The sequence below is a fragment of the Orycteropus afer genome, unplaced genomic scaffold, assembly GCF_000298275.1.
Source record: "Orycteropus afer afer isolate SDZICR_OR568_19922 unplaced genomic scaffold, OryAfe1.0 scaffold00008, whole genome shotgun sequence".
NCBI lineage: Eukaryota > Metazoa > Chordata > Mammalia > Tubulidentata > Orycteropodidae > Orycteropus > Orycteropus afer.
In genome coordinates this window covers 21,772,372-21,788,062 of record NW_006921595.1, presented here as the reverse complement: position 1 = coordinate 21,788,062, position 15,691 = coordinate 21,772,372, and the positions used below count along the sequence as shown (strand labels likewise).

General features: G+C 37.2%; 1 protein-coding gene across 1 annotated transcript in view; it reads left to right on the top strand.

Annotated features, from left to right (window-relative positions):
* Positions 1–15,691, top strand: part of BZW2 (basic leucine zipper and W2 domains 2) — a 76,731-nt gene that overhangs the window by 25,426 nt on the left and 35,614 nt on the right. Inside the window, exons 3-4 of the mRNA XM_007946164.2 lie at positions 3,088–3,191; positions 12,821–12,886. Coding sequence (XP_007944355.1) covers positions 3,088–3,191; positions 12,821–12,886 — 170 coding nt within the window. The remainder of the gene's footprint in view (positions 1–3,087; positions 3,192–12,820; positions 12,887–15,691) is intronic.

Here is a 15,691-nt window from a genome sequence, read left to right as displayed (position 1 = left end):
TATATATCCTAAAGAAGTGAGAGCCATGACAAAGAACAGACATATGCATACCCATGTTCATCGCAACACTATTTACAATAGCCAAAAGATGGAAATAGCCTAGGTGTCCATCAGCTGAGGAATGGATAACCAAACTATGGTACATATACAAAATGGAATACTATGCAGTGCTAAAGAATAACCTATAATATGCCAAACACCACATAATGTAGATCAACTTGGAAGATATTATGCTGAGTGAAAGAAATCAATCACAGAAGGGCAAATATTGTATTAGTCCATTGTAAAAAGTCAAGGAAAGGTTTATACATGAAAGGAAATTTTCTTTGTTGGTTACCAGGGGTAGAGGGGAAGGGAGGGAACACTGTTAGATAGGTAGAGATAAATATTGATTTGGGTGAAGAGAAGGGCAATGTACCAAATGTGAGTGATCAACATGGTGGCATTGAGGAAGAGGAAGACAGAGATACATGGGAGGTACAGACAACAAAGATGAACCCTTTTGCACATATAGTACTGTGTTGTCAGTGAAGGCAAACATGGGTATACGGGTAGATAGATGGGTAGACAAGCTGAACTATTAGGTCTGTGTAGCAGGGAGTTTACCCAAGAGCATCTATAGAATTGGCAGACAATGGTCCTATGAGTATATTTGTATGATCTGTAAGAATTCCCAGGTATAGTATAGTATAGCTGACAAGGAACAAGGTTGTAGTCACTTCTTCATCACAGCCAGCTACCCAGAAGGACCGAGTAGTTGAACTGGTGGGCTCAGGGCCATAGTCAATGGGGACATCAAGCTTTATTGGCATAACATACTACACAAAACATTGTTCCACCTCCTACTTTGGTGAGTAGTGACTGGGATCTTAAAAGTGTGTAAGCAATCATCTAGATGCAACGATCGGTCTCTCCTTGTCCAGAGCAAAGAAGAATGAAGAAAAGCAAAGATTCATGGAAACAATTAGTCTTAGCGACTGCCACACCATGCGATCCTCAGCCTATATGACTATGGAACCAGAAGAACTAGATGGTGCCTGGCTACCACTGTCAACTACTTGGAGGGGGATCGGTGTGGGAGATCCTGGATAGAGAAAGAGAACAATGTGGAACAGAACTCAAAATCATTTGCAAAAAAAAAGGGGGGGGATCAGGTTTGCTGGTCTGATAGAGCTTGGTGGAGCCACTGAGACTGTGGCCCCTAGCTGCCCTTCAGGTCTGGAATTGAACCCACACCTGTGGCTTCCAACCAAACAAGATAGGCATATGAGTTGAACATTTACCTGAGGTAGATACACTCCTTGGAGAGAACAATCATGGGAGAATAGAAGGGCTGTGTATGCACAGGGAGACAGCTCAGGGGGCAGGAGTGCATGGAGGGATGAACACAGGGAAGAATTAACTATCGGGAGGAAGTGGGAGGGGAGCTGTTGCATTGTGGTAAATTGTAGTCAATGTCATGAGATCAAGTGTATATGAACTGCTATGTAGAAAGTAAATTTGCTCTGTATATTTTCACCCAAATCACCTTAAAAATATAAAGTAAATAAATAAATAACCAAACTCTTGCCATCGAGTCAATTCTGACTCATAGTGACTCCCCCCGCCCCCCAAAAAAAGAATTCCTAGCATTCTAATTCTCTTATCAACCAGTGTTTGCAACCTTTGAAGCTTTCAGAATGAGCCTTCAGGAGACTTGTGAATATGGGGAATTGAGTCTTAGGCAAAGCCATTCTTTTATTCTAATCTGTTTATTCCATGATATTGTATGTTGTTGTTGTTGTCATGTGCTGTTGAGTCGGACCTGACTCATAGCGACCCCTCCTTGGGTTTCCGAGGCAGTATCACTACAGAAGTAGATTGCCTCATCTTCATTCCGAGGAGTGGCTGGTGGGTTTGAACCACCAGCGCTCTGGTTAGCAGTCAAATACCTTAGGCACTATGCTACCAGAGCTCCTATGATATTGTTTGTTGTTGTTGTTGTTATGTGCCATCGAGTCAGCCCCAACTCATAGTGACCCCTCCTTTGGTTTTCAAGGCAGTATCACTATTGAAGTAGATTGCCCAACCTTCCTTCCAAGGATTGGCCGGTGGGTTTGAACTGCCAGCCTTCTGGTTAGCAGTCAAGTGCCTTAGGCACTATGCTGCCAGAGCTCCAATGATATCGTATAGGTGATGAAAATAAAAAAGGATGAGAGAGAATAAAATACTCTCTTTCCTGTCCAGTACAGTTGGTAGATTGATGAAATAAAATGGCAAAGAGTCATACTGCATCCTTTCAGTATGCACTTTGAGTGCATATTGAGAATGGATAACTGAATTAGTGAAGAAGCAAATAGTTTTGATACCTACCCAAGTAGAAACTATCAAGATCTACTACATGTAGGTGCTTAGAAGAGCCAAGTCTGGTCAGTATAAAAGTTGAGTGAGAGTCCAGCAAAATATCATCCAGCCTGAAAAGAGAATCATGCTGTGATGTAAGAAGTATCAGGAACTGTATTGATAATGTTGGAATAAAATTCATTAGATAAAGGTTATTCTTTAGCTTCTATTTTTAAGAATAAACTTTGGAAACAATCAGATTTATGGTTAAAAAGGAAATTTAGCCATTAGATCTCTTTAGCATGAGCTGTCTTTATCAATCTATTCATTTATATATATATATATATGGCCACGTATTGAACTCATTTTCAATCTCGTTTTTTATTATTTAACAATGTTACTTTATTTTTATTTGAATATGAATACAATCATATTTTAGCTTTCTATCTCTGAATTATAAAAAGATAATAGTAAATTGGTCCTCAATTTCTTTTTATTAAACTGTTGGAATCTAGTGTAAGTGAAGAAATAGAACAGCAGTTTTGTATAGTATGGTGAGAATATGAAATGGAATGAGCAAACTGGTACTGTAATGGAGGCATAAACAAATATATAAGATATGCATCATTCTATTAAATTAGATGTGACTCTTATATTTTACATCTGATTTCACTCTACATGATGTACAGGAAGGAGTTAATCTGCTCTGCAAATGCTATTTGCATTTCAGCAATGTCCTTATTGTAATTTCCTTTCCCTTCCCAGCCCCTGGAGGAACACGCATAGATGATGGTGATAAGACCAAGATGACCAACCACTGTGTGTTTTCAGCAAATGAAGATCATGAAACCATCCGAAACTATGCTCAGGTAGTATCTATAATCGAAAGACTGCCATTGTATTAGAAGGGAAGCATTTGAACAGGATTTAAGGAAATACTAAGTTGAGAAAATCTGTACTTTATAGGAACACTAGATAGCTCTTAAACAAAATACACTTAATTCCATTCATAATAAGATGATGGACATTAAAACTATAAGAAGATAGGCTTTTCACCTCTCATCTATGAGGGGTGTTGGGGACCAGATGTTCACATAAGTTGCTGGTGGAGTGTAAATTGTTTCAACCATTAGGGAGAAGAATTTGATACTATCTATTAAAACTAAAATTGCATATTCCCTTTGATAATTCCACTTCTAGGATTCCATCCTACAGATATACCTGCACATGAGTAAAATGACACATACAGTGATAGTCATTGTAGTATTACTTGTAATAATAGCAAAGGATGGAAGCAATAAATAAGTCCATTAATACCAAAAAACCAAACTCATTGCCATTGAGTAGATTTTGATTCATAGTGATCCTATAGGATAGAATAGAACTGCCTCACATAGAGTTTCCAAGGCTGTAAATCTTTATAGAAGCAGATTACCACATCTTTCTCTTATGAAGTGGCCTGGTGGATTTGAACTGCCAGCCTTTTGATTAGCAACCAAGCACTTAACCACTAATCCTCTAGATCTCTTGAAGACCTTCAGTAGGGGACTAATTAAATAAAGTTCAATAAATTATATCAATAGACTGCTATGTAGCAATTATAAAGAAAGAACCGAGTCTTAAAAGCTTGCAAGCAGCCATCCTAAACACAACAGTTGTTTTCTATTCTCTGGGAGCCACAGAGGCTAATTGCTCAAAAAAATTGCCTCCTTTGCCATGACAGCAGAAGAACTGGAAGGTACCTGGCTACCATTACTGAACATTTTGATCATCAAAGATTCTCCAAAAAAAGCTTTGATTAAAAGGGGGAAAATACAGAACAGAATTTCAAATTTTCATGCAGTCCAGACCTCCTGGAGCCATGAAGGTTAGATTACTGAAACCACTGCTCTGAGATAGTCTTTAAATCTTAAACCGAAATGTTGCCTGAAGTTTTCTTAAAACCAGTGGTTTAGTTAACTAGTAAAAAAAAAAAAAAATCTGCCTTGAGTATTAAGTCTTTTAAGAACTATGTATATGGGATCAAATTGACACAGCAACTTGAAAGATCAGATAGGAATCTCAGAGGGCAGTGAATTTATGTTAATGGTGGGAGAAACATCTCAGAAAAGGAAGGTGAGAATGGTTGCACACCTTGAAGAATGTAATCAATGTCACTAAATGGTGCATGTATAAACTTGAATTGATATTTGTTTTGCTGTGTATATTCTTAACAACAACTAAATAAATAACTCTTTAAAACAAAAAAAAGAGACAAGAAGGTATTTGTAATACATAAAGCCTATAAAGAATTCATATCCAGATTAAATGAAGAATTACAAGTCAGTATAAACAAGACAAGCAACCTAACAGGAAAACTCACATACAAGCATCTCAAAGAAGAGGAAATGCAAATCCTCATTAAACATGTATCTTCAAACTCATTAGTAACTAGGGAAATTTGAATTAAAATCATGGGTTATTATTTTACATGCATTAGACAGATAAAACTAAGAACTTATTAGACCCTTGTATAGGTCAGAAAATGATGTAATTATGTAATGGGACAACCAATTAGATGTTGCTATATAAAGCTGAGCATAAATTCACCATGACCAGCCAACTTAGAGTTAGCTTAGTTATTGATTCTTGTTAGACGTCACTTGTTTTTTCCAACAAAACAGTTAGAGTAAGGTGTACATTAGTAAGTCTTCTTGTTATCCACATTTCTGCATATCAGATTAAAAAAAAAAAAAAGGCTATCGGAATTAACTGCAGCTGAGTGATGAAATTTCAGAGGGTAGAAACCTTGCCTTTACTTTGGTTTTTAAATCTGTAAGGCACTGAGCCAAGTAATTTGGGTTGTGTAGCCACGGAGACTTTAAAATTTTGGTACAACTATTGGCTCCCCATTCAGAGCAAAGAAGAGTGAAGAAATCAAGACACAAGCAACAATTAGTCAAAGGACTAATGGACCATGTGAACCCCAGCCTCCATGACCCTGAGACCAGAAAAATAAGATGATGCCTGGCTACCTCTGCTGACTGCTATGAAATGAATCACAATAGGAAGTCCTGGATAGAATGGGAGAATGTGTAACAAAATTCAAAATCATAAAACCGACCAGGCTTACTGGTCTAATAGAGACTAGTGGAACCTGTGAGACTATGGCCCTTAGACACCCTTCAAGCCTAGAACCAAACACACCCCCATGGCTCAACTTTTAGCCAAACAATAGATCATCTATACTGAAGTTGATTATTGTCCTAACATACTGAAGGTATGTTAGGACAATAATCAACTATGTGAAATCAAAAAGGCAATACTTGCCCAGAGGTAAAGCTCAGAAGGCAGGAAGTGAGTGGAAAGAAGGATGAATGGAAGTGGTAAACACAGGAAGGAAGTGGGAAGAGTGCTGTTACATTGTGGAGATTGCATTTAATGTGACAAAACAAAATGTCTTTGAATTGTTGAATGGAAAACCAATTTGCTCTGTAAACTTTCCCCAAAATTACAATAAAATGTTTCCTAAAAAAAAGAATTTAAACTTTGGAAAAAAAAATAGTTTTAATTATGCTACTTTAGCAAACATATGTCTTTTCATTTCTATATTTAAGAAATGTCTAACAAAGAAAATCTTTTTAAAAATAGAGCATAAGGCTATAATGATTAGCAGAAGGAACTGAAGCTCTAACTCATCCTCTATAAATCTTTGCTTCTACATGCATATACAAGCACCTTAAGAAGGTGGATACTGATTAAATATACTCATTTCAAAAAATGATCTTTGAAAATCTCCCACTCACCTTTTTGCATATTAGACAGAGCAATGCACTATGAGTTCAAATTTCTGTGTTCTAATTCCTACTCCTGTTGTAAATAGTAGTTTCCACATCTGAGAAATAATGATTTTTAATGTCCACCTTACCTTTTTATCAGGATCAAATTCATATAAATACAAGGTACATTATTCATTATTTGAATTCTACTTGGAAAGAAAGATAAGAAGGCTTGGGGGATGAGGGGTGAGGCAGGAATAACACTAACTGCCCCCATAGACTTGAAAAGGTATGGAGTCCTCGTGTTCATTATATCAGTAAATAGTTTCTTGTAACCATTTTTTTTTAAGTCTGGAATATGAATATTGAGGGAAGCTCTTTTGATACATTCTTGTTTCTGAGTTTAAAAATTATTGCATATTTAGAAATTCTATATGCAGTCACATTTCTTACTCCTACAGATATGCAAAGGTTTTGTCCCTTATGATTTTGAAAATGGGAAAAGAAGTCCATTAAGTGACTTGGAGAAATAATGCATGTACCTTGAACACATATGTATAATGGCTCCTCTAGACATCTGCCTAGCAACACTGAACTTTTTCAATATTTGAGTATCCTAAGTATATTGGTTATATTGAGTTCTGTATATATAAGTTTTCATGTTTTATCCTTCTCAAAACCTCACATTTTGAAGGAAAAATCCAAGTGGTTTTTGCAGTTTTTGCACTTTCTCACTGAGAGTGAGGACTATTAAGATCAACTGTCTGAGGCCATTTTGACTTTTAAGTCTAGCAATGCAATGTAAAGGAGCCCTGATGATGCAGAGGTAAAGCACACCGCTGCTAATCTGGAAATCTGCTTCACAAAGATTACAGCCTGGGAAACCCATGGGGCAGTTCTGCATTGTCACATTGGGTCATTGAGTCAAAAATTGACTCAAAGTTCAATGGCACCTAACAACAGCAGTGCAATTTAAGATAGCTTTTATTAATACTTTAATTTCAAAGCAATGTTCATCCTCTTAACTTGTAAAAAATGGCTATTATTTATCTTTTTTAAAAAGGAAAACAATCCATATGTGCTTTATTGCAGAAAATACTGGAAGTACATTTTCAGAAAGCCAGTCCTAGGGAATATTTATTTTTCCATATTTCTTAGCTTAATTTGTAACTTATGGAAATGGTACATTGATGAGATTTTTCAGGTCAGACTGTGGTTATAGATCTGACCTGAGCTAGGATGAGGCAAGTCAGGTAACCAGGTCACAAAATTTAAGGAGGCACTCCTTCTTGGTCTCATGCTTATGCAGGTTGGCATTTGAGAGTAAGTGAGGCTGTCTTAACTTTTGGGCTCTGGGAGGCTCATTTGCCTGGCCCTAGTGATAGAGTTCAGATTGAGTTTGATTGTATTCCTTATATGAGATTGATACATTCTTTTGTGACTTTTGCTCCTTCCAAGAAGTTGTTTTGTTCTTCTTTGAACTTAAAACAAGATTTTAAAAATGTACTTGAGTATGATATATATACCTGAGCAAAATATTATGAAAAGATTTGAAGAGCTGAAACACTTACCTACATCAGGTAGCAGATTTCTTTTGGGATTTGGGAGATAGAGTTTCAGAAATGTGACTGTAGATCTTTTCCTGAATAGGTGTGGAGATACTGATAGACATGTAGCTACTGGGCAATTGGAGATTTAAAAGAGTAGGGAAGTTCCCAAGAGTACCAAAATCCTCTACTAACAGAACTAAGATCTTACATTATCCCATTGAGAACAGAAGAAACTGCAACTTTGATGGCTTTTCTGGGAAGAGTTCAGAGCTGTTTTGGTCAATTCTGATCCAGAAACTGAACAGAAGCTTGCAGCAGACCACACGACCACCCTTGATTGAGCGTGTACCACGCAGAGCCCAATATACATCCAGATGCATCACAGCTGTTGTTGTTGTTGTAATGTGCTGTCGAGTCGGACCCGACTCATAGTGACCCCTCCTAGGGTTTCCGAGGCAGTATCACTACAGAAATAGATTGCCCCATCTTCCTTCCGAGGAGTGGCTGGTGGGCTTGAACGGCCAGCCTTCTGGTTAGCAGTCAAGTGCCTTAGGAGGCACTACGCTACCAGACAGCTAGATCCCAAAAATCTTTTCAAAAAACACTATTGTCCAGAGTTATCATCTTTTCCCTTCCCTTCTCTTCTTTCTGTCTTCTTGTCTCACCTCACTTCCCTTTCATTTATTGTCTTTTCTTCCATCTTCTTTTTTCTTACCTGATTAGCTACAACCTAAGCTGCATAAGCTTTGGTATATTTGCCATTTTTTTTAATTCCCTCTGTCATCCATTTATCTTAGCATGTGGCACATAATGTTCTGACCTTGACTCCATCTATGATTATAACTTGACCTGTAATTGGTATCCCATCATGAGTGAAAAATATATAGAGAGAGAGAGAGTCTGTAATATAGTCATTCCATTTAGCTAAATAATCTTTCAAATTATAACGATTTTACCTTTTAACAATCTTCAAATTTTTCATTTTAAAACAAAATCCTCCTCACTTTGATGTATTATCTACTATAATTTTAATAATTAGCAAATTATAATTTTAAAAGCTTGTAGCTGAGATTCATTTGTTCTAGTCCTCAATTTTTCACCTGTCCCTTATGACTCTGTTTAAAACAGTTATTTAAAGTATTATTACAGCTGCAGAAAATTTAATAATAATACTTACAAGAAGAATTTACAAAATCATGTTTAATCAGCAAAGTTCTATTGACTTAGTAGAAAATGGCCATAATAAATCTTCATATTGGAAGATAATTTATATTTAAAACAAGGCTGTTGTTGTTGTTGTTGTTAGGTGCCATCAAGTCCTCTCCAACTCATAGTGACTCTGTGTACAACAGAACAAAACATTGCCCAGTCCTGTGCCAGCCTCACAATCCCTGCTATATTATACCTGAGCCCATTGTTGCAGCCACTGCATCATTCTGTCTTGTTGAGGTCCTTCTCCTTTTTCGTTGACCCTCCACTTTACCAAGCATGATATCCTTCTCCAGGAAATAGTCCCTTTGACAACATGAGCAAAGTAGGTAAGATGAAGTCTGACCATTCTTGCTTCCAAAGAACATTCTGGCTGCACTTCTTCCAGGACAGATTTGTTAGTTCTTTTGGCAGTCCATGGGACTTTCCGTATTCTTCTCCACCAACACAACTCAAAAGCATCAACTCTTCTTCGGTCTTCCTTATCCGTTGTCCAGCTCTCACATACATGTGAGGCAATTAAAAACACCATGATGTGGATTAAGCATACTTTAGTCTTCAAAGACACATCTTTGTTCTTCAGCACTTTAAAGAGTCTTTTGCAGAAGATTTTCCCAATGCAATGCGTCATCTGATGTCTTGACTGCTGCTTCCATTGGTGTTGATTGTGGATCTAAGTAATATGAAATCTTTGAGTACGTCAAACTTTTCTCCATTTATTATGATGCTGCTTTCTGGTGCAGTTGTGAGAATTTTTGTTTTCTTTATGTTGAGATGTAATCCATACTGCATACTGTAGTCTGTAATCTTCATCAGTAAGTGCTTCAATTCATCCTCACTTTCAGCAAGCATAGTTGTGCCATCTGCATATCCCAAGTTGTTAATGAGTCTTCCTCCAATCCTGATGCCACACTAAAGCAAATGGAAGAAAAGACAAGATAAAAGAGCAGAACAGAAGATTTCAAAGGGCAGCTCGGGAGGACAAAGTCAATTACTATAATGAAATGTGCAAAGACATGGAGTTAGAAAACCAAAAGGGAAGAACACGCTCAGCATTTCTCAAGCTGAAAGAAATGAAGAAAAAATTCAAGCCTCAAGTTGCAATATTGAAAGATTCTATGGGCAGTATATTGAATGATGCAGATGGAGGGAATACACAGAATCACTGCACCAAAAAGAATTCATCCATTTCAGGAGGTGGCATATGATCCAGAACCAATGGTATCAAAGGAAGAAGTTGAAGCTGCACTGAAGAAATTGGGAAAAAACAGGACTCCAGGAATTGATGGGATACCCATTGAGATGTTTCAACAAACAAATGCTGCACTGGAGGCACTCACTCTTTTGTGCCAAGAAATTTGGAAGACACCTACCTGACCAACTGACTGGAAAAGATCCATATTTGTACCCATTCCAAAGAAAGGTGATCCCATAGAATCTGGAAAGTATCAAACAATATCATTAATATCACACATAAGTAAAATCTTCCAAAAAAAAAAAAAAAACCTCTCTGCTGTCAAGCCAGTTCCAACTCATAGTTTCCCCTCCTTGGGTTTCTGAGGCAATATCTCTACAGAAGTAGATTGCCCAACCTTCCTTCCGAGGAGTGGCTGGTGGGTTTGAACATGCAGCCTTCTGGTTAGCAGCCAAATGCCTTAGGCACTATGCCAAATCGTACTGAAGATAATTAAAAAACGGTTGCAGCGGTATGTTGACAGAGAACTTCCAGAAGTGCAAGTTGGATTCTGAAAAGGATGTGGAATGAAGGCTATCATTGCTGATGTTAGATGGATCTTGGCTGGAAGCAAAGAATAGCAGAAATATGTTTACTTGTGTTTTATTGACTATGCAAAAGCATTTGATTTTGTGGATCATAACAAATTATGGATAACATTGAGAAGAATGGGAATTCCAGAACACTTAATTGTGCTCATGAGGACCCTGTGCATAGTCTAGGAGGCTGTCATTCAGACAGAACAAGGTTTAAAATCAGGAAGAGAGTGCATCAGGGTTGTATCTTTTCACCATACTTAAAACAAGGCTACTTTTACTGAGTCCATTTACAACAGAAAACCAAAATTGCCTACAAATAGCTGGATAAACATTTTGAAAGAAATTTTTTCTGGAACTAATTCTTATAACTAAGAAAGAATCAAATATTGAAACGTTTATGTAATTTTTCCAACAGAATTTTGTTGTTGTTGTTGTTATGTGCCATCGAGTCAAACCCGACTCATAGCGACCCCCCCTTGGGTTTCCGAGGCAGTATCACTATGGGAGTGGGATTGCCCAATCTTCCTTCCAAGGAGTGGCTGGTGGGTTTGAACCGCCAGCCGTCTGGTTAGCAGGCAAGTGTCTTAGCCACTATGCTACCAGAGCTCCCAACAAAATTTTAGGATAATGCAATAGATACCATCCATTCACATCTGACTTTTAAAACACAATCATAAAAAGGCTCTTCTTACCTCTCATGGCCAACTTCCCACTGATCTGTGCCATTGCCTGCTACTTGAGCAGTTCTCCAATAATACATTATACAGTTTCATAAAATTCCATATCTTTTGGAAATGTGAAATATCCTTTTGCATTGTATTGTCTTGTGTTTTAAACTTTAATAGGTGAGAGACTGAACTGTAAAATGTAGTCAATAGGGAGAGCAAGGAGAAAGAAATTAAATGGAATGGAATGTTTGGTTCATGATTAATTTTATAAACTGTTCTTTGGAGAATACTTCTGTAGTATGCTACCTTTGGCTTTCATATGTAGATATTGACCTATGGGAAGTTGCTTAATCATACTTGGATAAGGAAAATTCTCTTTCCTGTTAATAATCAAGTGAAGGAATGTGGGAGTACTAATGTAAGTTGGAAATTGACTTTGTAGGATAGTAATAAAATACTTTTTTTTTTCCTTATTACATGTCTGTTTCTTGCCTGTGTCATTATTCTTTATGCATAAAGGGCAACACTGTAATTTTTACACTCCATCTTGATTCAAGGAACAAACCCTGAAAGTTGTAGTTGTAGATGCATATATCGTAAGGCTATAAGAAAAGGAACTAGGTACAAAAATCATGTCCATGGCTATTGAAATGCTCAGTATGCACAAAATTCTTTATTCATGTAAAAATATCATTCAACATGCCAAGTAGCCTAGATTTCCACCAACACTTTTGCAAACGCTTCTTTGGGTTCTCGGATTCTTTATTGCCATTGAGTTATACTTTTTGCACATCTGCTAAAAATGTGTTTGCATAGTGCCTAAGGCATATGACTGTTAACTAGAAGCGTGGCCCTTCAAACCCATCAGCCATTCCTCGGAAGGAAAATTGGGCAATCTACTTCCGTAGAGATACCACCTCAGAAACCCAAGGAGAGGTCGCTGTGAGTTGGATCTGACTCAGCAGCAGTGTGTTGCATTCGTTGAGAGTGTGGCTGCTCTAAAACTCTGTTCTCCTCTCCATAATGCCATTGTCTATCTATGTGTTTACATTTATAATGTCTCTGTATCTTAAAATATTTTAATTAAATTAATTTTATTTTTGGGAGCTCTGGTAGCATAGTGGCTAAGACACTTGCCTGCTAACCAGACGGCTGTCGGTTCAAACCCACCAGCCACTCCTCGGAAGGATGGTTGGGCAATGCTACTTCTGTAGTGATATTGCCCCGGAAACCCAAGGAGGGGTCGCTATGAGTCGGGGCCGACTTGACGGCACATAACAACAACAACAATTTTATTTTCGCTAAGGGTATTTTTCTTTCTGTTTCTTATATTCATGAATTACTTTGTTTTAGTCTACATGTGAATTTTGACCTTAGTTTATCATTTTGAAATTGTTTATAGTTCCCATGTCACAGTATGAACACATTGAGGTACAAATGTTTCTTATTGCACATCCATAGCTATAGTGACTTGACACACTGCCTTCTATGTCTTTTAAAATGGCTTATGTATATATTTAATGGTTTTGTTTGTGTTTAGGTCTTCAATAAACTCATCAGGAGATATAAGTATTTGGAAAAAGCATTTGAGGATGAAATGAAAAAGGTAAAAATTCAGCTATAATGCCTTATCTGTTTCAGGTGATGAAACTGTATGAGGGGATAAACATTTTTGCATATACACTGATAGCCTAGATGTACTATGACAGAAATATTCAATAAACATTAGTTGAATGAATGAACATGATAGATCATTAGCTAATAGTTACAGGAAGAAGTATGTAACTATTCTGAACTTTTAAGTTCATATTTAGTATAAAATAGAATGTTTTGTTCAGTAGGAATAGTTTTACAGAATGTGATCTCTGACTTCATGGAGCTTAAAATGAAAATTAGGGATACTCAAGAAAAATAATTATGTTGGGAAAGAATCAGATATGGCAATTAAGTGAAGCATGCGAAAAGCATATGATAGCAGCTAATAGTAAAGTTAATTAATTTTAGAGGATGCAATTTAGCAAAGAGGATAAAAGCACAGCTTTGGAGGTGGAGTGTCTGAGTTTAAATCTCAGTGGTTTTTCTTCTCTGTAAAATAAGATGTAATAAGAGTACTTACTTTTTGGTTGTTGTGGGAATAAATGGGATACTAATACTATATAAAATGGTTCACATAGTATCTGGCCTTTTAGTAAGTCACTCTAGTGGCACAGTGGTTAAGCTCTTGAGTGATAACCAAAAGATCAGAGGTGCAAACTCACAGCCACTCCACGCAGTCTGCTTCTGTAAAGATTAGAGCCTTGGAAACCTTATGGGGCAGTTCTACTCTGTCTTATATGGTCTCTCTGGGTTGGAATCAACTCGATGGCAACAGGTCTGGTTTGGTTTTAATTAGTCAAGTATTTAAACTGTTGTTGTTGTGTGCCATCAAGTTGGACCTGACTCATAATGAGCCCTCCTTGGGTTTCCGAGGCGGTATCACTACGGAAGTAGATTGCCCAACCTTCCTTCCGAGGAGTGGCTGGTGGGTTTGAACCGCCAGCCTTTTGGTTAGTAGTCAAGTGCCTTAGGCACTACGCTACCAGAGCTCCTTATAAAAAACAACCCAATTTTGCCTAGTTGACTCTGACTCATGGAGACCCCCAGGTGTATAGAGTAGAACTGTGCTGGTTTTCAGTGGCTGATTTTTCGGAAGTGGGTTACCAAGCCTTTCTTCTGAGATGCCTCTGGGTGGACTTGAATCCCCAGCCTTTCAGTTAGCAGCTAAGAGTGCTCCCTCTTTTCACTAATCTGACATGTTCCTTGTTTGGATTTGTAACTCTGTGTTTATATGTAACACTCAATACATTAACTTGTTACACATTTGTATGTTGCTTTGTCCTTGTTTCTAATTTTAGATTTCTGCATTATAAACCTTAGGAAAAAAGGGACCATAAGGGCTAATTCTTTGCTACTTACTTGCTCCCTTTCCCCTTGTTCAAAGTGACTCTATAGAATATTGAACAACAATTCAGTGGTAAATCTTTTTTTTTTTAAGTCCACATTCTCCATGATCCAACTTTCCCATTTATAAGAATCTATAAGCATTAGTATATACAGTTATAACAATGCTCATCACAGTATTGAACCCATAAAAAAGCCCATTGCCATCGAGTTGGATCCGACTCATAGCGACCCCTCCTTGGGTTTCCAAGTCAGTATCACTACAGAAGTAGATTGCCCAAACTTCCTTCCGAGGAAGGGCTGGTGGGTTTGAACCGCCAACTTTCTGGTTAGCAGTCAAATGCCTTAGGCACAATGCCACCAGAGCTCCCCAATATTAAGCAGTAACCTAAATGTTCATTGCTAGGAGACTGGTTAAGTTATGATCCATACAGTGGAGTACTGTGAATTGATGAGAGAAAATGTCTGTAATAAATTGTTAAGTGAAAAATAGTAGTTTGACCTTAGGCAAGGTACTTAATTTCTTTGTGCCTCTATTTTCTTTTCTGTAAAATGGGCATCCAGTTGCTATAGACATTAATACACATAGTATTCAGAAGAGTGTCTGAGCTGCTCAACGAAGTATTGTGCTGTTTGATTTTGTTCTACAAGCATGTATTACTTTTTTAAACATGAAGACAATTCGAAACAGGAAAAAATGGCCCACTCTGCTGCTAAGGGCTCTGAAAATAAGAAGTGCTTTTATTAAATACGAGAACATATATCATGAGAAAAATGATGCAAAGAGACTGAAGAACTAATACATCTTACCACTTTATCAAATACTGTCATTAAGTTTTCACTTTTCTCAGCTTATATTAACCTCACGCTTAACTGTTTCATTCATGTGATGAATACGCTTTCAAGAGTTGTTTTTCACAGTACTTGTTTCTTTTAAGACAAGCTTTGCTGCAATATATGCAGCATCTGATGCCATGTTATTCAATACAATCAAGTGATAGGAAGATTAATTTTAAAATAATGATACCACATTTGTACCATTTTCAAATGTTTAAGTATGTTTATTTAATCAATATGAATATTATAATACACTATAAAAAGTAGTGCTAAAAATTTTACTTTGGGGGCTATTTTGTGTTCACGTGACTCTGTTTTCATCTTTATAATCAGGGGATAAAGGTCAGATTGATAAAGAATGTCTACACTTATGTTAGTTCTTTTTCTATGATTCTCGGTAGAGCTTTAACCTTTGATGCTCTTATTCCCTCACTCCCTGGGACTTGATGACAACTTCAGTTTTTCATTGAGGCATTAATAGGTATAAATTAGAAGTCAAGTGGAAAAGTTTGGTTCCAGTTCCATCACTTACTCATAATATAAATATTTGGATAGTCATATAATTTCTCTGTGGGAGCTCTGGTAACATAGTGCCTAACGCACTTGACTGCTAACCAGAAGGCTGGAGGTTCAA